At 42.1% G+C, this 24,204-nt stretch overlaps 1 protein-coding gene across 1 annotated transcript in view; it reads left to right on the top strand.

Moving 5' to 3' along the window:
• Nucleotides 1–18,536, top strand: part of Sparcl1 (SPARC like 1) — a 33,390-nt gene extending 14,854 nt beyond the window's left edge. Inside the window, exons 2-11 of the mRNA XM_003469373.4 lie at nt 334–398; nt 3,326–3,475; nt 4,848–5,834; nt 7,046–7,118; nt 7,802–7,920; nt 8,675–8,795; nt 10,725–10,861; nt 12,359–12,507; nt 13,282–13,430; nt 18,098–18,536. Of these exons, the coding sequence (XP_003469421.1) occupies nt 345–398; nt 3,326–3,475; nt 4,848–5,834; nt 7,046–7,118; nt 7,802–7,920; nt 8,675–8,795; nt 10,725–10,861; nt 12,359–12,507; nt 13,282–13,430; nt 18,098–18,126 (1,968 nt within the window). The 5' untranslated portion in view covers nt 334–344 and the 3' untranslated portion in view covers nt 18,127–18,536. The remainder of the gene's footprint in view (nt 1–333; nt 399–3,325; nt 3,476–4,847; nt 5,835–7,045; nt 7,119–7,801; nt 7,921–8,674; nt 8,796–10,724; nt 10,862–12,358; nt 12,508–13,281; nt 13,431–18,097) is intronic.
• The last annotated feature ends 5,668 nt before the right edge of the window (nt 18,537–24,204 follow it).

Below are 24,204 nucleotides of genomic sequence, written 5' to 3'. Positions count from 1 at the left end.
TCCTAAAATGTTAGAGCCAGATAATCACCTAGGTGGCCCTTTTCATGGTCCCTCACCTGAGAAAACCATTTCTAAGAAAGAGTAAGTGGTCTGCCCGAGGGCTCTTGCCACTTGGTGGTGCTGCCGACAGTTTAATGCTTACTTTCTTGTAAAAGCCAAAGAAGCAAAAAGCAACTTTCACAGAGGAAAGATTAGGTAATAGTTGTCATGAGTCTGTTTTTCAGACCTGTTATTCTATAAAGGCAATAATAATCTAAAACATACTATTCGCTAAGATTGCATCAATCTCTTTTAACATCCACCCGTCACTGAAACCATCTTCTTGGTCCACAGGTCTGGACGCCATGAAGACCGTACCCTTTTTGCTGTGTCTCTTGGGAACTGCAGTGGCAATCCCGGTAACATTCTCTGACATTCAGTTTAGAAACCCTCCACCTAAAAGAATATTTCCTTAAGTACTGGCTTGAAATCTCTTGTTTGTTTAAATTATTGTCTTTATTGCCCAACACTGAATGCATGACTTAAAAAATCAAGATAAGGCACATTAAAAAAATATTTTTCAGAACTATCTGGTTCTATAAGATACAATGAATATGCAGCTAAAAGTACTATCAGTTTATGAACTAAAGAATATGGCCAAATACCAAAAGAATAGGAAGACAATTTCTCCTGTGGATTTTTCCACATTGCTGTGAGACATAGAAAAAATTAACTTGGAATGCAAAGCTAACTTGCCAGCATTTTCTTCAAGGTCAAACATATACTGACTGAGAAATTCGGAATCTGTAAGAAAAATGAGAATCAAAAGGTTAGGAACCAAAAATGCTGTGGTTACCACAAATTGCTCATCTTTTAGAGGCTGTTGGAGCAAGCAGACAGGACTAGTGCATTCTCCACTGTGGGGCCAGGCGGACTGGTCCCACTGCTCACCCACAGTGAGGCAGCCACACACACACCATCTCCTTGGAGAGCAGGTCAGCAGCCTGAAGCAGGGCAGAGAGTGGAACCAGGGTTTGGATGGTCATTTTAGGTGTCCCACAAAAGATTCATACCATCTTCAGCTAAACCCAAGGATTTATACACTTTTTTTTATCAAATGGAAGAAATAAACTCTTCTAAAAAGACAAAGCCCTTTCTCTGTTGCCCCTCACCTCCCTTTCTGTCTAGGGCTAAAATTCTCCTCTTGCTTTTTGAATAACTGATGGCTGCTTCAGATCGACACCTGTGTCAGCAGAACCAAGTCCGCACCGCCCTTTACAAGTAACTTTTAGAAAATGGAATATATGCCACGAATCTAGCTCAGTGGCCTAAGTGCTTGCCTGGCAAGTGCAAGGTTGTGAGTTTGGGTCCCTGGTATCCAAAAAAGAAATAAAAAAAATGGAATTTATGACACAGCTGAGAATCATGCTTAAGGAGCATGGGGCCAGTTCAGCTGAAATTACACATTGTCCTCAGAAATTACAAAGTTGGAAAAAATTATCACAGAAAAGAGTTCCCACCCATCAAACCATTGTTTTCTCCTGAAAGCTGTTTTGCCTTTGGAATGTTTTGGCTTTTTAAATAAGGATCAAAAGCGTCTTTGAACCAAATGTCTGTTGGATGCTATGTGTGCCTATAGACACATTCCAGATGTTTCTGTTCTAGTGCGATGTGGTAGAAATACCCAGTCAAATGCGAAATACTGGATCTCCTCAGAGGATTGACCTATTAAAAACCTTGCTATCATTTTTCTCAGCTGCTTGGATTCTGCCTGGTTGCAAAGTTCAAATCGGTTGTGCGGCATATGAAATAAATATAATCAGGGGATGCCAAAAAGGGAGAATTTTAACCAAAAGAATGGGAGCAGCTTCCTGCTGGGGGAGGAAATGACAGAGGGGAAGAAGCGGGGAGCAGAGGGAGCGTGGCCCCCCACCAAGAAGCCTAATATTTCCCCACTCACCACTGTCTATGGCAGTGCACCAAAATAGACCCCACTCTTTCTTCTTTTCCCTTTCTTCATGGTTTTTGTTGAAACTTTGTCAGACTATAATCTCCTTAGTTGAAAAGGGATAAGAAGCAAAAGAAGAAACTATCTCTAAGGTAGATCTGTACCCCATGGCTTGCCTTTATAGTACACAGACAGCCTTATAGGCTTGCTAATGGAGTAAAATTGACTCTGTTTCCCAAGTGTGTGCTTCCTGCTTGCATCTGGTATTGCCTGATATTCACAGCATCTCCATAAGAAAAATCTATGGCGAATACCTGCTCAGGTAATGGGCAGTTCATATTATAACTCCCACATGATACTGCTATTAAGAATAATAATTTTAAATTGAGTAACTTTTCAAAATTTAAAGTATATTTTATGTACCTAAATTTAACTTGGTGTTTCAACTCAGTTCAACTTAAGAGATGATAGCGTAGAAATTAACTTGTCAAACCACGCATAAAAAGTAAATAGCAGCATCAAGAGCTGAAGGAACACCTCACCCTGAAGTCTAGCTGTTCCGCTTCCCCATCATCCATCACAGCCTCGCTGGAAGCAGGCACAGGTCTTGGCACCCCCCCCCCCGGGAACCCCCCATGGTCCCTTTACCCACCAGGCCGGCTGTCTTGCTTCATTTGATGTTTGAATTAGTTCTAGATTAAAATGCTTTTTGTGAAAACATTTCCTGGTGGATATTAAGGCCAACAAAATAAATATTTAATAAAATACTTCTATAACCTTTATGAAGACATAAGTATTAAGGAAATTTCCAATCCTATACCTTATGGTTAATTTTATTTGACTTTAAATTTACAATAAGTAACACTTTTCAAGATTATATAGTACTAATGCTTTGTAAAAGTTTAAAGAACAAAAAATAATTCCAAAACACAAAGGCAGTCATTATTGAGCTCTTCTTTTGTTGTTGTTCGATTTTCACCCAATCTTTCCCTACACTGTATAACTTTTCCTTAAGAACAATTAGAATTTTTTTCACTTTTTATATTCTGGGGGCTGGGGATACGGCTCAGTGGCACAGTGCCTGCCTGGTAAGTGTGAGGGCTTAAGTTTGATTCCTGGTATCAAAAAAAGAAAAGAAAAGAGAGAGAGAGAGAGAGAGAGAGAGAGAGAGAGAGAGGAAAAGGGAGAGGAAAGGAGAGGAGGGCGGGGTGGGGCACGGCGGGCAGAGGAAAAAATTATATTCTGAGCATTCACATGCACCCTTGGAACTTTGGGAGAGTGTTTCACCTGATGATATGAATGAAGCAATGAGCTACTACTAATAATAAAAGAAAAACCACCAACTTTCAAATTGGCATGTAGATATGAATAACACAAATAAGTTTTTAATCTTTTCAGACAAATGCAAGATTTCTACCTGATCATTCTAAATCAACTGCTGAGCCACTGGTAATGCCGGACAACAAGGAAATTCCTATCGTAAGTGCTGATGCTGCAGACAATGAGAAGGAAACCACAGGATCCAAAGAAAACCACCCCAATCACAAGGTAAAAGTAGCATCATCATATTAATATACTAGTTTTAGTTCTCATAAGGAATTAATTATTGAAGTCCCAATATTGTAATCCTAATAGCAATCTTTTGTAACATTGTAATCCAATTATTATATATTGTAAACCATATATTGTAATCCTTTTTCCAGGTCACTCATAATCCAGAAAGTTATTTTGCAATCCCATAGAAACATTATTGGAATTCTAGCTAGTTAATTTCAATCTACCACCTCCAGTGCAACCCACAAGTGTAAAGATGCTAAAACATATGCAAAGTTATGCAGTTATGCAGTTATGCAGTTATGCAGCTGAGGGGTCATAAGTCCCATCTAAGTGAGGACATGAAGGATCCAAGTGAGGACATGAAGACAAAGGCCCTGACCCAAGGCCTCTCCCAGAACTTATTATCTCATGAAGAAGGGAGTGGTTCAAGGATGAGTGACAGGGAGGATGGCAGGAACTACAGGAATAACTTGAGCTGGCTAACAAGGTGAGGAGAAAAGCATCTCTGCAATATGCAGGGAGAATGAATGATATGCAGAAGGACAAGCCTGCATGATTCAATTGGGGCAGCATCTTTACAGTTTTAGGAGGCCGTTGCTTCAGTTTCTGATATGTAAATTTTTGTGGCCTGGGGAGTCACAGCCTCTTATTTTGAGGCCTCTGCCCAGTTGACACTCCTGGAGTTGACTGGCTCTGCCATCCCACTGTGCTCAGTCCCTTACAGAGAGCACTGTGGGAGGACACAGGAAACTGTCAGGTTGGCCTCCAGGATTACACACCAGCACCTCACTAGCCTTATTTGCACCGCTTAGAGCCAACCGAAGGGAGAATGGCATAGCATAGCCTGCTCTGTACATATCAGCACGTGGAAATAAGATGCAGGGTAACTAGTGTTGCAGCAATTGTTCTGCATTTAAAAAGAGGTGCCAGGTTGACTTCTACACTTAGTATCAAAGCAAGGTCAAAATGATTACCATATTCAAGCCTCCACTTAAATTATTTAAACATCATATCCCATCAACTGCCCATCATCATTAGAAGTCATAAGGTTAGGGCTGGGATTTAGCTCAGCAGCACAAGTGCCTGCCTGGCAAGTGCGAGGTCATGAGATTGATCCTCCATACCAAAAAAAAGAAGTCATGGGGGTTAACGAGTTTTACTCCTCAGGCTAAGGCACAAGACACTTATTTATTCTGCAGATTTGGATTTTAGTCAAATCCATATCTATAGAATATGAGGACATCATAGATACATTTGTACAATAACGTGTGGAGAAAAGGAAGATTAAATATTAAATGTTACCTTAGGAAATGTGATTGCATTATCATTTGTTTAACAAGTAGGCCTTTCTTTTCCCTTTAAGGCTGAGCAATCTTCAACATTAAGGTCAGAAGAGGGAACCCATGAGCTGTCTGCAGAACAGGACAAGACTCAGAGTCATGAGCTGGGCTTAAAAGAACAGGACGGCGATGATGAACTAAGTGTGAATTTAGAGTATTCAACAACTGAAGGTAACTTAGAACCACAAGAAGATACAGGTGAGCCTCAAAAGAAGAAACTCCAGGAGGATACTGATTTCTCTGCCTCCAATGTTAGTTCCCTCGTGGATTCTAACCAACAAGAAAATATCACAAAGGGAGAAGGATACCAAGAACAGCCAGGGAATGATTCACACCTTCAGTTGGACAAGAACAGTACACAAAGCCAAGACCTAAGAGAAGAAGAAAGCCAAGAGCAGGATGCAAACATTCCTAACGGAAAAGAGGAAGAAGAAACAGAGCCAGGGAAAGCTGACACACCCACAGACAACCCAGACAAGGAGAAAGAATTTCCTGAGGACAATTCTAACAGCAAGCAAGAAGACAATGAGCAACCCGATGATATCTTGGAAGAGGCCAATCAACCAACTCAAGTAAGCAAGATGCAGGAGGATGAGCTGGAGCAAGGTAGCCAGGAAAAAGAAGAAGACAATTCCAATGTAGGACTGGAAGAAGACAGTGCCTCAAACATCAGTGAACACACTCCAGATACTGAAAGGCAGAGCCAAGAGGGAAAAATGGGCCTTAAGGCTATTGGTGACCATAAGGACATAGATAAAAAGACTGTTTCTGAGGCTCTTCTCCTGGATCCTACTGATGTTAATCACATGACACCCAGAAATCACGGGGCTGACACTGATAATGATGACTCAAAGCACAGTGCAGGTGATGACTACTTTGTCCCAAGCCAGGACTTTACAGAGGCTGAAAAAGCCCAATCCATTTCCTATCACCTCAAATATGAAGAGGAGAGAGATAGGGCACATAAGAATGAGAATGTAGATGCCAGTGAGCCTGCAGACCACCAAGAGGTAAGACAGTTTACAGTGATGTTTGTCCAATTACACTGGTTATCAACAAACAGCCAGGCCCTTTCTCTGTGCTTCCACAGTCCCCTGTGGCATGTCTACAGTGAATTACTGAAATACAAGAGAGGCTGAATAATGCTTGTCTGAAATGATTGGAGCCAGAAGGGTTTGAAATTTCATATTTTTTTCATAATTCCGAATATGAAGGAGATATCTTGGAGGAGGAATTTGATCTAAATATAAAATTCATTTATATTTCACACATACTCAATTCACAAAGCCTAAAGACAATTTTATTCAATATTTGTATTGTACCTGCCTTTTGACTAGAACTCATCACACAAGATCAGGTATGGAATTTTCCACTCTGGGTGTTTTGTCAGTGCTCAAAAAGTTTTGAACTTTGGAGCATTTCAAGTTTCAAATGAGCAGACCAAGCAGATTTGCATGGTCTTCTTGGCCCAGCAATGGCAGCAGAGGCAGGTAAAAGTCCCTGGAGGTAGCACGGATAAATTCTAACAGACCCCCCAAAACAGCTGCAGCTGCAGTGTGTTGAAAGCAGATGCCATGTTACCTTCCAGCCAAGTCCTCAGTGTCCAACAGGATGCCTCGGCACAGTGTGTGGTGTCTGATGAGTTGGCTGTGAATACTGCAGCACTGCTTTATTGAGCAAATACACACCAAAATGAAAATCTGGAAATCGCACGGGAAGCAAGGGACATACATTATTGGCTGTTTAATCGTTCGGAGCTTTTGAGCACAGCTCCTGCAGCCACCTGCAGGAGACCGGGCCCAGTTGTGGGGAGCCAGGTCAGCAGCAGCCCTGACTGCCGGGAACGGTGCTGCTGTTCCTCCCTGGGAAACTCTGCTCCGAAAGCATTAGCGGCAGCTTTGTAGAGAGCCCTGATGTAGCCCTGTCTCAGTTACAGAAAGACACTGTAGTAAGTTCTGCATTGCTAGTGCTTTCGGACTCCAAACGGGAAATTCTAAAGCATGGTGAGGGCCCCAGGACACAGCTCTGCCCGCAGCAGCTGGTGAAGGCAGATGAGGTCCTGCCCTCCACAGGTCACTTTACCTGTCTGCAGCTGCTGCTGGCTCTGCTCTCAAACCTGACATAGCCTGGGCATCAGAAGCATGCACAGTGGGGATATAAATTATAATTTATAGTATGGAAACTAATTAACAGCTCATCTTCTGCTCTCAATATTTTAAAGGACAAGAACGCACAGAGCTCCTCGAATGAAGAAGAGGCTTCCAGTGAAGGCCACATGCGGGCACACGGCACTGGTGAGTATGTGGGCAGCCAGCCCTCTGTGACCATGTCCAGGGGAGGCAGAACTAGCCACCTGGAATCTCCCCTTTGGCAAATTCCAGTTTTGCCCTTACCTTCCCTCTCCCCAGTCCTCCGAAAGGACATGTTCCCATGATTGTTATTTCCTGTGCTTGTTTGATAAATGCTGGGTTAATGTGTTGACGAACTGAAAGTCCCATTGAGATATCACTGCAAAGCTAATTGGCTCCAGAGAATTAATTCAACTTTATTCGCTGCCATCTCGTACTACGGAGTTTAGATCCCTTACTTAATGAAGAGCCTACTTCCTACCGCATTCACAAATATGTTTGATTTTGATATAATAAAATTCTCCTGGCTTATTTCACTTTGGAGCAATCTGCCCAACACACTCCATGCTATGCAATGCAGGCAGGCCAACAAAAGCTGTTTGTTCCTACATCTGCAGTCCACACTGCCACGAGACGAAATATAGGCTATCATGTTAAATTCTGGTGGCAGACGATTCCATCTGGAAATTAATACATCAATTAAAGTAGTTTCCCATGTTTTCCCACTGGCAAATTTACTAATTTCAAGGGTTTCAAATTCTCCGCTTTCTTAATGAAAATGAACCTAATCGTATCCACGCATTCAGTTCCTCTTTGTCTGTGTTCCCTTTTCCACATTTCTCTGTCAGATTCCTGTGTGAACTTCCAGTGTAAAAGAGGGCACGTCTGCAAGGCTGAGCCGCAGGGAACGCCCCACTGCGTCTGCCAAGACCCAGAGACATGTCCTCCGGCAAAGCCCCTTGACCAAGTGAGTGCTCCCCAAGATGCCCACGGCTGCAAGAATATTTGAAGTGACACAGAATAAAAAGAAATGTCAGCCAAATCAAAGTGTGCCAGCTGTTCCATAAAGAGGCACTGATGAGTTCATACTCATTTTAAAACTCATTTATCCCCAGAACATCTGCAAAGTTCACCCCACCGCACTGACCCAGGGCTAAACTGTCACCATCAGTGGTGTGATTTAGTGGAGGTTAGTAGTTTTTGAACCGTGTTGGAGAACTGTAATTTTTTGGTGTCATTTTTTAAATTAGTACACGTTTGCTGCACAGGTTTCCAATCATTGTGTAGAGCTGGTACATGTACACAATATGTCTGTTTTTGCATCATAATTGATTTTTCTGGTTTTGTTTTTTATTTATTTTTATTTTCTATTGATACATGTTTGCAGGGCATAATGATTACATTTACTGTGGGGAGTTTGTCCATGTATATAACATGCAGTAATTGTTTTTTTGCTCCCCTTTCCCCTCTATCTCTCTGAGTAGAGAGAAAGGTGTACCTCCCTGCTCCTTAGTATCCATGTGTTACCCTGGTTTTTATTTGTAATCTGGATACCTATGTGGTCTCTAAGCTTGTGTGGAGAAGTGCAGTTTTCATCTTGTCACTGATCCAACCCCATTGCTGGCACAGCTCTGTGTGTGAGATGCCCCTGAGGGCTCGGGAACAGCGTTTTCCAGTGAGCATCAGCTCCATCTGCTTTGGCTCTCGCTTGTCTTTCCCAGGCTTGTGGCACCGACAACCAGACCTATGCGAGCTCCTGTCATCTCTTCGCTACTAAGTGCAGACTGGAGGGGACCAAAAAGGGACACCAACTGCAACTGGATTATTTTGGGGCCTGCAAATGTAAGACATCCTCATGACCACAGCCACCATTTCCGGGAGGGCTGGGGTGAATCTCTACATGGCTGAACTCAGTGTATGCAAATAAGAAAAAGCTCGTGCAGTTGTGAGCACAGGGTAAACACTCAAGTCAAATGAGGAGACTTATAAAGTAAATTCCAGGCCTTAACCACAGGGACTCTCATTTAACTGGACTGGGCTAGAACCCTGATATTATTTTTTATTTGTTTATCAAGTAACCTAGACAATTCTAATGTGAAGCCAGGACTCAGAGCCACCAAGATAATGTTATCCATTTCACAATAGAAATGAGTTGGCCGAATTTTCGAAATTATTTGCCCTTTTCCCAATTTTAGTCTGCTGAGAATTTTGTGTCAATATATTCTCCCAGAAGTTTTCTAAAGTAGTCACCCTTCCCCAGGATACTCTCCACTGTGTCTGACTCCTCTCAGTAACAGAAAACCCCCTGGCCACAACCTGGCTCTGTTCTCTAGGGAGCTCCTCCTAGTCATCACAGTCTGGAAAGTTTATATTTTTTCATCCCATGGAAAAGTTATTGAAACTCCAGCAAGTTAATTCCAAGCTGCTAATTCCAGTGCAACTCATGGAGAGAATAAAGACACTAAGGCATATCTATAATCATTGGGAACCAAGGGAGTCCTAAGTCAACCAAGATAGTGGTTCGCCGGAACAAAGGCCTTGACCCAGGACCCTACCTGGATTTTATTAACTTATGAAGGACGTGGCTTGAGGATGAGTGCCTGTGAGAAAGGGAGCTGACTATGAGCTGGGTCAGATGGTGGCCTGAGATCACCTCTGCAGTAGCAGAGGGAGGGATATGCAGAAAGGGTAATCTGCATAACACAACTGAGGCGGCATCTAAAGTTTTGGGGTGGTGTTTCAGCTCTGATGTGGAAATCCTTCTGCCCTGGGAAGTCATAACCTTTTATTTCAAGGCTCATCCCAGTTGACAGAATGGAGTGGTGGCTCCTCATCCCACCCAGCTCAACCATGTATTTTGGAAGTCACCGGGCAGGGAAACAGTGACAACCATCACCTAGCTTTAAAGATTACACATCAGCACCTCAGCCAGCCCTATGTATATTGCTTAGAGCCAACTGAAGGGAAAAGGAAATGGCTCAGCCAGCTCTGTGCACGTCAGCACATGGAGACAGGGCCAGGTTTAGCCAAAGTGGAGTTAATTGCTCTTTATTCAAGGAGAGTCTTCCGGGTGGTCCTCTCCACACTGTTTGCCTTCCAGGCTCCCAAAAGCATTAAGCTCATCATGCTAGTGATGGTAGGTGTGGTGCTGTGCTCTGCTCTGTCCAGTGAGTGGGCAGGTTCATCCCTGTGTGTCCTTCACAGACGCACTTAGGAGATGGCATGTGGTTTTCCATGCCCCTCTCTGCCACACCCACCTCAATGCCTTATCTCCAGATGGCAGCTGCAAAAGATGAGGCCAGAAGAAGCTATGAAGTGCACAGCCTTCCTGCCAGCTGCTCTGGGCTTGTAGCAGGGTGTTTAAGCTTTCGTTAGTAATATCTGCCACTGTAGTGTATGTCAGCTACCTCTTCCTCTAATAAGTAGCTCTCAGACCCTGCTCTTCTAAATTTCATCTCTCTGTTCCCAAGCACTGGTTCTCAGGCCTGGCTACACATAAAACAAATGTTTAAGCAATTTTTCAAACATCCCAATGTCCAGCCTCAACCCTAGGCAAAGCAAATCAGAGTTTCTTCAAGTGGAATCTGTTATCTGATGTCTCTAAACACCCTGGCAATTCTGTAGTGCCACTGTGGCAAGAAGCGCTATTGTGATAATGAGGCAGGGGGAAGCAATACCAGTATCCAGAAGTTGCTGGGCTTCCAGTTATGAGCACTTGCCACAGGGCAGAAGCAAGGCCCACAAATGAGGTGTGTTTTCTGCTCCTGACAGCTATTCCTGTGTGTACTGACTTCGAAGTGGCTCAGTTTCCTCTGCGGATGAGAGACTGGCTCAAGAATATCCTTATGCAGCTTTATGAACCTAACCCGAAGCACGCTGGGTATCTAAATGAGAAGCAGAGGACTAAGGTGAGTTTGCCATAGCCCAGGTGCCTGAGGAAATGGTGTGATGTGGTCACCAACCTCAGCATGGTGCAGAGGCCTCCTTGGCCTCTGCACAGGATTAATACCTTTGAAGTGGTCACCCTTCATGTCACAGGGCTTGGGACACTAACTGTCCCCATCCTACCCAAACTGCAGTGGCCTGAATGAGGGCCCCTTAAATTATACCAGAGAAAGCTGTGGTTGAGCCCACCTAATATGAATTCAGAATCTGTGTGGTCAGGCCCTGTGTCAGCCAGCTTCCTGTTCCTGTGACAAATACCTGAGATGGTGAATCTTAAAAAGAGACAAGGTTGGCTTACAGTTGTGATGATTCTTCCTCCACCATTCAGGCCTGCACTGAAGCAGCAGTCACAGCTGGCTGCTGTCCAGGAGGAGCTGCGCGCCCCACTGAGAGGTGGGAATGAAGGAAGCAAGGGAGGGCTGCGTCCCAGGACTCTTCACAGGCTCACCCCACAAGCCTGGAAGGTTTCCAGCTGGGCTTGCACACTTCCCACCCCATCCCAGGAGTGAGCCCTAGGCACAGGGGCTTTGATGTACTCAGATCCAAACATGCTCTAAGTCTGAGATATTTTGCCCACACAGACAAGATTTAGAAGTCGTATAAAAGGGAAACCTGTTATTCATAACATCCACAGTATATTAGGATTAAGAAATGCAGGATAAGGCTTCCATTAGGAGTACAGGAAGCTCCCTGCTGGTCAGGAGGATGGGCAGGAGGCAGGAGATGGGCAGATGAGACAGGGTGGAGGCTCTGTGTGATTGCTTCCAGTTGCTCAGTAAATAGGTAATGACCCAAAGTAAGGATTTCATGTGCATTGTGTATCTGACCCCCCTCTTTAATACATTATCACAGACTTTTTATTTTTTTGGAGACAGGTCTTGCTATTCAGTTCAGGCTGGCCTTGAGCTCAATTAGTAGCCCAGACTGGTCTCGAACTTGCAAATCATTCTCCTGCCTCAGCCTCCCAAGATTACAGGGGCGCATACCTTAAGACAGTCTCAAGAGCACTAAGTTCACAATGGATCTATTTCAGTGGGGCAGCCAAGCGGCAGCAGACCAGGCTACACAGAAATTAGCAGACACTGGCTGGAATACATAGAGGACTAAGAATGGCATACACCACTTGGAGAAGGAATAGGGTTCCTCCAAACTAATCAAGAATGTTCATCTCTTCTCACAATAACCTTCTCAAATTCTTAAAAAGGCAATGAGCTTACTTGGTTAAAAGAGAAGATCAAAAAGTCTTGAATTCTTTTGAAAGCAATGAATTTCTTACACCAGCTTTACTCTGTAAAGAAAGGCTGTGGTGTGGATTAGGAGATATTTAGCTGGGTTTTACAGGATGCTCTGGACAGGTTTCCTCTGTCATGTTTCTGTTATCCTTCAGGTAGCTTATATAGTGGCAATTCCTTTACTCTGGTCTAATGCTCTGACGGTCTTTCACCTTTCTTTAATCCCAGGTCAAGAAGATCTACCTGGATGAGAAGAGACTTCTAGCTGGGGACCATCCCATTGAACTGCTCTTAAGGGATTTTAAGAAAAACTACCATATGTACGTGTATCCTGTACACTGGCAGTTCAGCGAGCTTGACCGGCACCCTATGGACAGGTGAAACTCTTGACCTCTCATTTCCAGGCCAGTCTTTGATATAATGGTGTCTATGCAAAGGAGAATGGAAATAAAATTAGGAAGATTTCCAGTTCCATTTTAGAGCAATGAAATGCCAAATAATCATGGTTAGGAATCCAACACAAAATTTTCAATAATAACAGAATATGGCTATACCATAGCTCCCAGATTCACACATTAAGGTCCAGCCTTCCCATAGAGACTCTTTCAACTTTCTCATTCTTCATCCTAAATTTCTAAGATACTCCGATGGCCAACCATGGGGGAGGCACCTACATCATGAACAGTCAAGTGTTACCAGGATTACAAGCAGGATTGCTCAGTATGCAGCTATGGATTTAGGGTGGAGAGGGGACAGGTTTTTTTTGTTTGTTTGTTTGTTTGTTTGTTTGGGGTTTTTTTGGGGTTTTTTTGTTTTTTTTTTTTTTTGTCTTTTTCCTTTTTACCGGTACCGGGGATTGAACTCACGACTGCCTGCTTGCAAGGCAGGCGCTTATGCAGCTGAGCTAAATCTCCAGCCCCGAGGGGACAGTTTCCAATGGAGACAGAAACCTGAAGAACTGTTATCCCAAAACCTGTCACTCTTACCCACAAGCTATTTAATTTACAGTTTTCACTCTGTACATTATATATCTAGCATACTCTGTAACTTTGGGAGGGTCCATTCGGACCTGTTCTTGGTGAGCCCAAGATGCAAGTCTTCCTACTCAAGCCACTCTGGTAATAAACAGGCTGGCATCTGCTTCACTGCAGGGTCTTGACACATTCTGAACTGGCTCCTCTGCGAGCTTCTCTGGTGCCCATGGAGCACTGCATCACCCGTTTCTTCGAGGAGTGTGACCCCAACAAGGACAAGCACATCACCTTGAAGGAGTGGGGCCACTGCTTCGGCATTAAAGAAGGTAAACTCATCACTGGCCAAAGGGCAGCAGTGTTTTCTTACTTGTTGTAGTCAGGGGTTGTACACAGAGAACAATTAGGATCAAGACATGGAGTTTATAATATTATTTTTTTATAATGGCCACTAGGAGTTAACATAGGAAAATGCAGGAAATCTATCCACAACACCAAAGACATAGATTATTTAGTCAAGAGCCTAAATCCCACAGCAATGTCCCACATGAGTCCAGATAAAAACCCAGAACTCAGGACAATGCCTCCCAGGAATCCAACTGGAGGTGCCCCTAAGACACCGAGGTGCAGCATCCCAGGCAGGGCTGCGTTGTGCAAAGGCTGCCACTGCAAGGTCACCTGCTTTCAGAGGACAGCAAGGAGAAACGTGCACGGAGACTCGGCAGCCTGCCAAAAAAGCAGGAGTCATCCACAGAGCCTGCCAGGTCTCAGAGGGCTTTGTCCTCTTTCTCCTTCTACCCCTCTTCAACCTGAGCACTAGTCAAACTTTAAAAATCACACGGGAAAAGTCAAACAAGTCTGCTTCTGACAATGAGAGACGTCAGAGGGGCCTTGGAAGTCATTGTGACCTGCTAAAGACAGGCTCTTACGTCACAAGGTACACCCAGATACTAATTCTTAACTCAGAATAGACCCATGGCTGTGTCATCAGTAACTGGGATGGGCTGTGGTTCTCTATTTTCTTACAGGGGAGGAATTCAAATTCAGACATTCATTATGCTGGGCTACGTCTTGATTGACTTCCTTTTCTTTGAGTTGAATTTTATGAAAGTACGTTTTCAATAGTCAAGTCTGTCTAAAAGCAAGCTTTCAAACTGTTTAGAGTATAAATAACAGTAACCATCAAAATGCTAAAGCAGAGGTTTTATGTCTAACTTTAGCCAACCAGAAAAGTAAAGGTTAACCAAAGGTCAGAATTTCCCAAAAAGAGGAGACTTGTATGAATTTCACTTTAAAAACAGTCTTTGTAGCAATGGATATGTCTTGAAGTCAGAGAAAGAACTGAGGAGATAAGGACCTATTTACTGATAAATAGGTCAGTGTAAATGGTTCACCCATTTCCGTTTCCTCTAAAATATTCTGTAAGATGGAAATGGCTGCAACAAACAGTATCTATTTTTGTAAGCACTTGGTTTTCTGTATGAGCTGCCAATACTGCATAAAAAAATTTCTCCAAATTTAGCATCTTGAAATCTCCCTCACAGTCTCAAGGGTCAGGAATCTGGGAGTGGCTCAGTGGAAGTCTCTCTCAGTGGGAGAGAGAGAGAGAGAGAGAGAGAGAGAGAGAGAGAGAGAGAGAGAGAGAAAGGCTGAAGCCCACACTACTAATTGTGCCATATTGCGTTGGTCACACTGGAGGTGGAGGGAGATCATTGAAAATCATCCTGGAAGCTGGATCTTGTTATACTTGATGTGAAATTAATAAGCTATTAAGCTACAGACACATATAAATAATGTTAATTTCTTTTCTAGAAGAGCATCTGTTCTAGAAGCAGAGTACTCACAAAAAAATTCAAGTATATCCCTAAATATTGTTAACTCCCCTATTAAAAAGACAAAGGGTACCAAAGACAGCTGCCCCATACCCTACCCCATCCCACCACGGTCAAACAGGGGAGCCTAACTGGAATATTTCTGCCTGTGTGCTCTCATAGGATGTTATTTTTTGTATATAAGTATATATTTGGTTTTTTGATGGTTTTGTTTGTTTTTTGAGGGATTTTATTTCTTTTGGTTCTGTTTTGTTTTGTATTTTTTGAGGCAGGGTTTCATTATACAGTTCAGGCTGGCCTTGAGCTCTCGGCAATCCTCTTGCCTCAGCCTTCTGAGTGCTGGGATTATAAGTGTGTGCTCCGCTATGTATGTTTCTTTGAGACCGGGTCTCACTATGTAAACCCCCATGGTGATCCTCTTGCCTCAACCTCCTGCATGCAGGGGATTACAAGTGTGTGCCACCATGCCTGTCAAGACGTATAATTTTAAAGACCTAAAATAAGGCAAACTTGGATAAAATCCGCTGGTTTCCTTAAATAGGAAACCAGTTGCCCCTGGCCTGTCCCTTCCAAAGCGGCTGGCAGCTCTTCAGCCTGGGAGCCGGCGAAGCTGTGTTGGGTGCTGTCGGGAAAGGGCAGGAAGGGCTTGGAGGCTGCTGCCTGGCGGTGCTGCGGATGATCTTGTTTGTGCTGTGTGATTTGGCTGATACTAGGTTAGTCTGAAGAAAGGAAATGATCACAATATTAACCAATGACACAGATTTCAAATATTCAGTCAGAATAAGTAAACAAGGGTTAGGGCTAGGGAAAAGAAAAAATTAAAACTCAGGTTCCCTGCCTCGAGGCTGAGAAATCCATGAAGAAAATAGCCAGTACGCTCCCGAGTGCTAACTGTCCAGGACCTAAATAAACCAGAAGTGTTCCGATGTTTCAGCTGTGTCATTAGCTGTGTGCAACAGGCCTGTCACATTCCTCAGTGAGTCTCGTCTTCTTTACCTGTAATAGTGGGGCTCAATAGGATGGTTGGGGGCTCACTTACCTAGCTCCCATGACACACTGTGCACTGACAATCTATTCATGATAATCTTTAAGAACTTTCTCTCTGAGACTGCTAGGGTGAACAAGTCAGACCATGCAGGTCCTGCAAAGCCATTCAGAGACACCATCCGAAGCGTGCTGAGGAATTATCACGCAAGGAAGTGCGTTTTTGCTCCAGACCTCTAGCAGTACTGATGTGAGGCCAGAGAATAGCTAGAGGACACTGTGATAAATGCAGGCAAGAGTTGAGGAGAACTTGGACAGTGAAGTGACCAGAAGAGACAGAGCTGCAACATATCCAAGCTATGTAAAGACAAGCAGCTGAAAGTACACAGTGTGTAGAAATAAGAAGGCAAGTTCCCATGGGGGAGGTGAGATGGGGACGTTGGAGAGAAGTAGTACAGTGTGGTCTGCATGTCAAGATAGAGTTCTGAAGCTGAAATATACATCTTGGGATTGTGAACACATGGAGAGTAAAAATCAAAAAGGAATGAATGATTCTCCCAAAGAGAAGTTACATGGAAAAGGGGCCTACATCGAGAACTGAACATCTACATCTAGAGCTGAACATCTACAGCAAAGAGCTGAACATCTACATGGAGAACCAAACTCCCAGGAAGAGCAGCAACTAGACATCAGATACAAGAGGAAGAAAGCGTTTACTAAGAGGACGGAGAGTGTCTCCAGAAATGAAGGAAGACAACCAGTGGGGCCCTGTGTCAAAGGAGGTATTTCGAAGGGGAGGAAGAGACTGACAGTGCCCAATGCTGCTGAGATGCCAAGGAGGATGAGAGAACGAGACTGCGCTTTGGAAGGGGAAATAAGATACCTGTGGCTTTGCTAAGAGCAGTTCCGGTAGAGAGGTCCAGATGGAAAACAGATTCTAGAGGCTGGGAAATAATGGGAGCTGAGAAAGAAGGAAGAGTGGATGCTTGAAGGCAGGAAAGGGCAAGAGTTGCAGGAAGCATGTTTTGGAAATAAGACTCTGAGCAGTTCATTCATTCCTTCATCCACTCATCACTGGACACCCACTTGACTACTGGTTCACACAGGCACTGTTTTAGAGGTCGGACTTACAGACCTCTTAAATACCAAGAGGAAGGGTCCAGTCAGAAAGGAAACGCTGAGCTTGTAAGGGAGGGATAATTAGAGAATCTAAGTTCCAAAGAGATCTTAAACACCAGTAGGTAATTTAGCTTAGACCGATAGGAAGGACAGCTCTGAAACAGCCAAAAAATAGTGTTCAGATACAACCTTTAAGTAACAGGGCACCTCTCTCTTGAGGACCCAATTCTGTTTTCCTTGAGTATTTTCTTCAAGTTTTGCCTAATAAACCCTTTATGTCTCTGAAAAAATTTAGAAGTAATGAAGCGAGTAGGCCCATTTTAATAATGAAGCCAGTACTCAAAAGAAATAAATCAAAGTCTATAATCCTCCCACTGTTCTGGCTAGATAATTGGGCAAGAAAATTGCCTGTTACCTAGACAGAGTAGCTATTCAGTACGCCTCAAATTAATCTGCTGTAAACATTTGTTCAATAGTTATTGACAGCCAGGGATTTAGCTCAGCGGCATAAGCACCTGCCTGGCAAGCGTGAGGTCATGAGTTCGACCCCTGGTACCAATAAATAAGTAAAATAGTTATGGAGAAAATACATCCACATACATCTGAGTGAGCCATGCTGTAAGGAAGTGGCCTAACATCCACTCTAGAGGATGCGGTCATCTTCCACAGGATGGCAGCAAGTTCTACAAGTCACACAACTGGAAGCCTGATTGAACTAGTGATATACTTTGCCTGGTTCTATTGAGTTCAGCTGCCCTTATAGGAACACACTTGGCTGGCCCGTCCCATAACCTCTTTCCTGCCAGTGCGTCCTGCAAGGATGTCTATGTGTTCGTCTACCACTGGTACACGCCTAGAGCTGCTGCTTCCAGAGGCCAGGGACAAGGTCCAAGAAATATATACGTTTTAGAGATCATGGGTAACACTGATGCCTCCCCAGGGTTGACAGTCACCACAGTACCAACATATTAGAAGGTTTCTCTGATCACCCAGTTCTAACATTATTTGTTCATGCTATTTCCTTGATTTTCTAAAAGTATGTTTTGTTTTGTTTTTTACAGAAGACATAGATGAAAATCTCCTGTTCTGAAATAAGATTGAAAGGACTCAAACTTTCAAGCATCTTCCTCTGTTCTAACCACTTATGAAATATATATGACCATGATACTGGTAGCTTTATATATAGCAAAATGTTTGCATGTGTGAGAAGAAAATGAAAGTAGTTGCTTGGTAACAATGCATAGGTACTAAATAGTTAATATTAACTTTAAATCAATATATACAATAGACTGTACACTGTTTATGAACAGCAATTTAACTTATAGTAATTTCACTCTCTGTGTCAATTTGTAGGATAATTATTAATTATGAAACCTGAAAAAAATACTAGATTCATGTCATCATGCACACTTTGAGAAAATTTAACATTGTTCTTTTGTGGTTAGTGTGTATTACATTTGTTATCTTAATATCCTAATAAAGAGTCCATAAAACTTCAAATGTCTATTCAGGTTTCTTTCCAGTCGTTTATTTAAACAGTCCTTGGTGAACAATCAAAATAGAGCTCACTGTTTCTATCAAATTACAGTGTACTTCCTACACCTTGCTACCTGGGGGAAAAGAGAGGGTAGCTGAAGAAAAATACAAGTCAGCTTGCAATAGCTGCTCATGAATCTTGTTTGCCATTATACAAGGTTAAACAGGAAAAAGTGAATTCAAGTGCCTTTTAGTCAAATTCAGTTTAAAATGCAGGTGATTACTCATGGCTTCATCTAACGATTTCTAGCTTTTGAGCAGTTCTGTGTGCTCAGTGCAGAGAACGAAGCTTTATAAAAATTCCACACATTTCCCTCTTTCAGAATGAAAGCACTGGAAAGGTGAAACAGGCAGCGGAAAGCCTTAGGTGTCACAGTGGCCAAGGTGGTAAGATAAGCGTGGCTGCTAACTGGTGGTCAAAAATGCATTGCAGAAAATCTGTATTTAGGGATGGGGATTTAGCTCAGTGGCATGACAGCCTGCCTGGTAATCACAAGGTTGTAAGTTCTATCGGATCCTCAATACAAAAAAAAAAAAAATCTGTGTTTGTTTTGGGGAAAGTGAATAAAGCAGTGAGTCAATGTTTAACAATAAACTCTGTGTTGATTTTAACTCTCCTTTGGTAACTATTATGGTGAAAGCTGGGTCACAAAAATACAAATAGCACCAGATAGTTTTCTAAGCTCTAAAGCAAAGTGATAAAAAAAATTTTTAATTTAAAAAAATTCATCCATTTCATTTCACTTATAACATTTAAAAGAAATAGTGCTTTGGGGAGAACATGGCGGACAGATAGCAGCAGCTACAGAGGCTCTCTGAGAGACCCAGCTTAGAATCCAGGAATGGTACGGAGTGAGGAATCCTAAGCAAGAGGAGATATACCCTGCTGACCCAAGAACGAACTGGGCTGAGAGAAACCAACTGGGAATGCAATCCTGGTGCTATAACAGGAACAGATAAAGCCTCAGCGTGGAAGCTGGAGCCTGCGCCATTGGAAGCCGCGATTTGGGTTTCCTGCCGCTGTGGCTGCGTCTGAATCAGCTCGGCAGGGAGAGAGACGCAGGAAAGCTCTGAGAACGGGAATCGGTGAATGGAATTGAGAGTGGGACAGGCAGGGAGCTATGCATCAACCTGTGGTGAGTAAGAGAAAATGGGACTCTTCCACTGTCTAGGAAGCTCCAACAGAGGACATTCTGGGATAGGGCAGACTTGCCGGAACAGGGCGCTGTAGTGACTTCAGTCACATATCCCCCTCTCAAGTGGGATTGGTGGGCAGTGCCTAGCCTGCGTGATGCCACTGGCTGAGACCCAGTAGGCTAGCACAACCCAGGTCCCAGTGCCTGGAGGTGACCTGGAGGGGTGGGCCCCACATAGGCTGCCAGCTCCACAACTCCCTGGTGCGCTGCAGTAGGCGGGAACACCTAGCCAGCGCAATTCAATCAGACTGTGGCCAACAGGGAAGGAAGCTGGGCCTCCTATATATGCTTGCATTTATAAGGAACAAAGAATATGGGAAGAGGGAGCAACAAGAAAGGTGCCTCGGCCCCCATTCCTGAGAAACAGGCAATAGCAGACACGGCACCAAGAGACATAAAGCGCTATCTCCAGAGCCTCATAGACGAGCTCAGGAATGAAGTTATTAATGACCTGAAGCGAGACATAAGCAGAATAGTTAGAGAAATGCTAAGCACCACCCAAGAAAAAACAGATGGTGGAATGGAAGAACAGAAAAAGAGGGGAGAATTGATTGATGGAGAAAATAGAGAAAGCATAGAATACTTGAAGCAGGTTCAAAGAGATTACCAGGAAACTAAAAATTCTATAGAAAGCTGGCATAACAGCTTGAAAGAAACTAAGGATAGATTATCTGAACTGGAGGCCAGATTTGTAATATGGGAGCATGAAATGAAAAACTTCTTAAAAATAACAAAGAAACAAACAGCAATAATACAAAGACTAGAAGATGATAAGAGGATCTATAACTTAAGAATTAAGAACATAAAAGAAGAGGTAGGGACACAAACAAATGAACTACAAAAGCTACTCACAGAAATAATCCAGGAGAATTTTCCTAATTTAGCAAAAGGTACAGATACTCAGATGTATGAAGCATTCAGGACCCCAGCCACCTACAACCCAAACAGAGCTACACCCAGGCATATATTAAGCAAAATACCAGAAATCCAATATAAGAACAGAATATTAAAAGCTGTCAGAAACAAGAAACAGATCACTTACAAGGGAACACCGATCAGAATTACAGCAGACTTCTCGGCACAAACCATCAAATCATGCAGAACGTGGGGGGAAATAATTCAAGCTTTGAAAGATAATAACCTCCAGCCAAGATTGATATATCCCGCACAACTATCCCTGGAAATTGATGGAAAAACAAGGTGCTTCCAGGATAAAAAGGAACTAAGGGAATATGCAACCACCAATTCAACTCTACAGAGAATACTGCAGGATATTCTAAAAAAGAAAAATACGAAGAATCCAGAAATAGTGGCAGAGAGGCCACAATGAATGGAGCAGAAAACAAAATGAAGACAAACTGACAACTAATGACAGAAAAAGAGCTCAACAGAAATGAGGCAGAGAAGATTAGAAAACAACGTCATAATAGGTAATGCTGATTTAGTATAATCTTGTTTTGAAGTCTCATCAAGCTTTTGTTCTTCTGTCTCCATTGGTCCTAACATGTTGTATCTTATTGGATTTTATTATATGTGATAGTATAAACAAAAACTTTTATAGACAAGGTGATTATACAGAAACCATTGTTCATTTTCTGTTAGTTGATTCTAAATACCCTGTAATACTGTCATTCTCTTGAATGGTTTTACATTGTTTTGATATATTTGATGCTACAATTTATGAAGTTATACTCAAGGATTTCAAGGAAAGAGACAATATGGTAACTACTTTTATGTCGGGATTATCTTGTGGTAAAACACTATTTTGCTTAAATGGTTATGTTTTGATCTGCACTGTTTTGTTGTTATGCCCTCTTTTATCTCAATCTCCATTTTATTATTTACTTTTTTATTTTTATCCTTTTAATTAAGGGAAAAATACATAAAAAATAGTAGGATATATTATAGTAACCCACTTTGATTTACTATTAACTTGATTTGAAGCCCTGTATTGCTCTCACCATCTTGTTTTGACTGATGTTCCTCTATTCTGTTTTGCTTAATAGTACCAGGTTCGAAAGTTTAGGCAACAGCTGTGAAGATAGTGGGATTCATTTTGACGCCCATTCTGGTTGAATACTATCTACTTTCAAAGACCTGTAATGTCTCCAATGTTTTGGTTTTGTTGGTTTCGTTCTTTACTGTTTTGTTCAATTTTATTATAACTGATGATATAGGCAATTCTATTAGAGATAGCAGGAGACATTATGGTAACCATTGTTGATCACCTTGTATTATGTTTTTACATTATCTATTATGTCCACCTTTTTGATTTGACCAACTCTGTTCTGTTATGTCACATTTGGTTTTACTCTCTTCCAAAAAAAGTAATAAGAACTATGGGAGCAATAAAACCCAAAATGTGTAATAAGCATTGTACAAAAGAGAGGAAAAGAAAGTGCTCTATACAATATAACTGCATGTATACTGAAGTGTATAAGATAGACAATGATATTACTGAGTTTTGTTGGATCATTGAACAGAACTGTTTGGTCTCACTGTTTGAATATCCACTATATATAAGCTTTAATTTTGTAACTTGAACAAATATTTCTAAGATGACAATATGTAATCCATTAACTAGTGATTTCCTACTATTTATTTTTTATGAAATTCTGTATAAATTGTACCCTTTTTCTGCTTTTTTTCTTTTTCTCCTTAAATAAAATTTTAAAAAATAATAAAAAATAAAAATTTTAAAAATTTTAAAAAAAGAAATAGTGCTTTATAAAACATATTTTCCTATCTGAATGGAAGGTTTCAATCCAATTATCATTATTTTATCTTTGTTAAATCATTAAGTTGGTGTGGCAGGCTGCAGCCACCTCTGGGGAAGAACCAACAGTGTCTCCTGAGATCTGAGCCATGTTAGAACTTAGGACCCTAGAAAACCAAGCAACCAGCTCCCCTTCCTGGTAAGCAGCTGTGATGTGGCAGGCTGTGGCTGCCCCTGAGGAAGAACCACCAGCATCTCCTGAGATCTGTACCATGTTGGAACTTAGGACCCTGGGAGACCAAGCAAGCAGCTCCCCTCCCTGGTAAGCAGCTGTGGTGTGGCAGGCTGCAGCTGCCCCTGGGGAAGAACCACCAGTGTCTCCTGAGATCCACACCATGTTGGAACTTAGAACACTGGGAAACCAAGCAAACAGTTTGCCTCCCTGGTAAGCAGCTGTGGTGTGGCAGGCTGTGGCCCCTCCAGGGGGAGAACCACCAGTATCTCCTGAGATCCACACCATGTTGGATCTTAGGGCACTGGGAAACCAAGCAACCAGTCTGCCTCCCTGCTAAGCAATAGTGAACCTACTGGGGCACAGCCTGAGAGTCAAACATTCCACTTTCTCTACCCCACTTCTCCTGCCTCCCGTTAGCAAATGGGAACCCGAAATCTGGGCATCTCTTGGGAAGTTGACCATAGCAAATAAGAGGGATTTCCCTCTACCATCTGTTTGAAGGCCAATATTTTTATTAGTGTTTTGTTTTATTCTGATTGATGGTATTGCTCTATTCAATGGTCTGTTTTGATAAGTTCTATAATGTTCTGTATTTCATTTTATTTTAACATATGTAATTGAAAGAACAACTATTGTGAAGATAACGAGATATATTGTGATACCTATTACTGTTATCCTGGTAACCTGCTGTGAAGTTCTGTACCAACTTCACTACACTGTCTCAGTTGGCTTTATTCTGTCTTGTTCTGTTGTATTTTACTACCTTCAAAATAAAAATTTTTTAAAAAAGTAAATCATTAAGTCTTCTGTTAACCACAACCACATGAAATCAATAATTAAGTTCAATTAGCTTAATCAAATTAATCTGTAATGTTTTCCAGCTACATAACTTTAGAAATATTCAAAATTTCATAATATGTAGCTGAAAAGAATTTAACTAGAACCCAAGTTTTAGAAATTAAGTTTTTTAGAAACTAATTTTTATAATTAGAAATCACAATTGAAGCTATTAATTAACCTTAAATTATCTTTTACCCTCATTCGACTTTAAAATGTTCTAGAATCAGGAAAAGTGACTTTAATGCTAAGATACCATGTACTTACAAAATTTGTATTTAAAATTAATTTTCATTTTGAAAGGAAAATATTAATAACAGAAAATTTCAAACTTCAAATTTCTCTATCGGTTTTAATCCTAGATGACATATTGTGGGAATATTTCAATATTCTTGGTGGTTATGATTTTTAATTATTAGCTGGTTGGAATAAAGAACTACTCTCAAGCTGGGCGTGGTGGCTCACTCCTGTAATCCCAGCACTCAGGAGGCTGAGGCAGAAAGATAGTTCTGAGTTCATGACCATCCTGGGCTACAAAGTGAGCTCAACAAGGCCAGCCTGAACTGCACAGCGAGACCCCATCTCAAGAAAAAAAAAAAAAAAAAAACCACTACTCTCACTCTAACCAAAGAGATGGAGTTATTACCT

This window comes from Cavia porcellus, unplaced genomic scaffold (assembly GCF_034190915.1).
Source record: "Cavia porcellus strain 051 isolate PalLab524CR breed Dunkin Hartley unplaced genomic scaffold, mCavPor4.1 scaffold_5, whole genome shotgun sequence".
Lineage (NCBI taxonomy): Eukaryota > Metazoa > Chordata > Mammalia > Rodentia > Caviidae > Cavia > Cavia porcellus.
The sequence above is the reverse complement of the archived record's forward strand: the minus strand, read 5'-3'. Positions and strand labels throughout refer to the sequence as shown.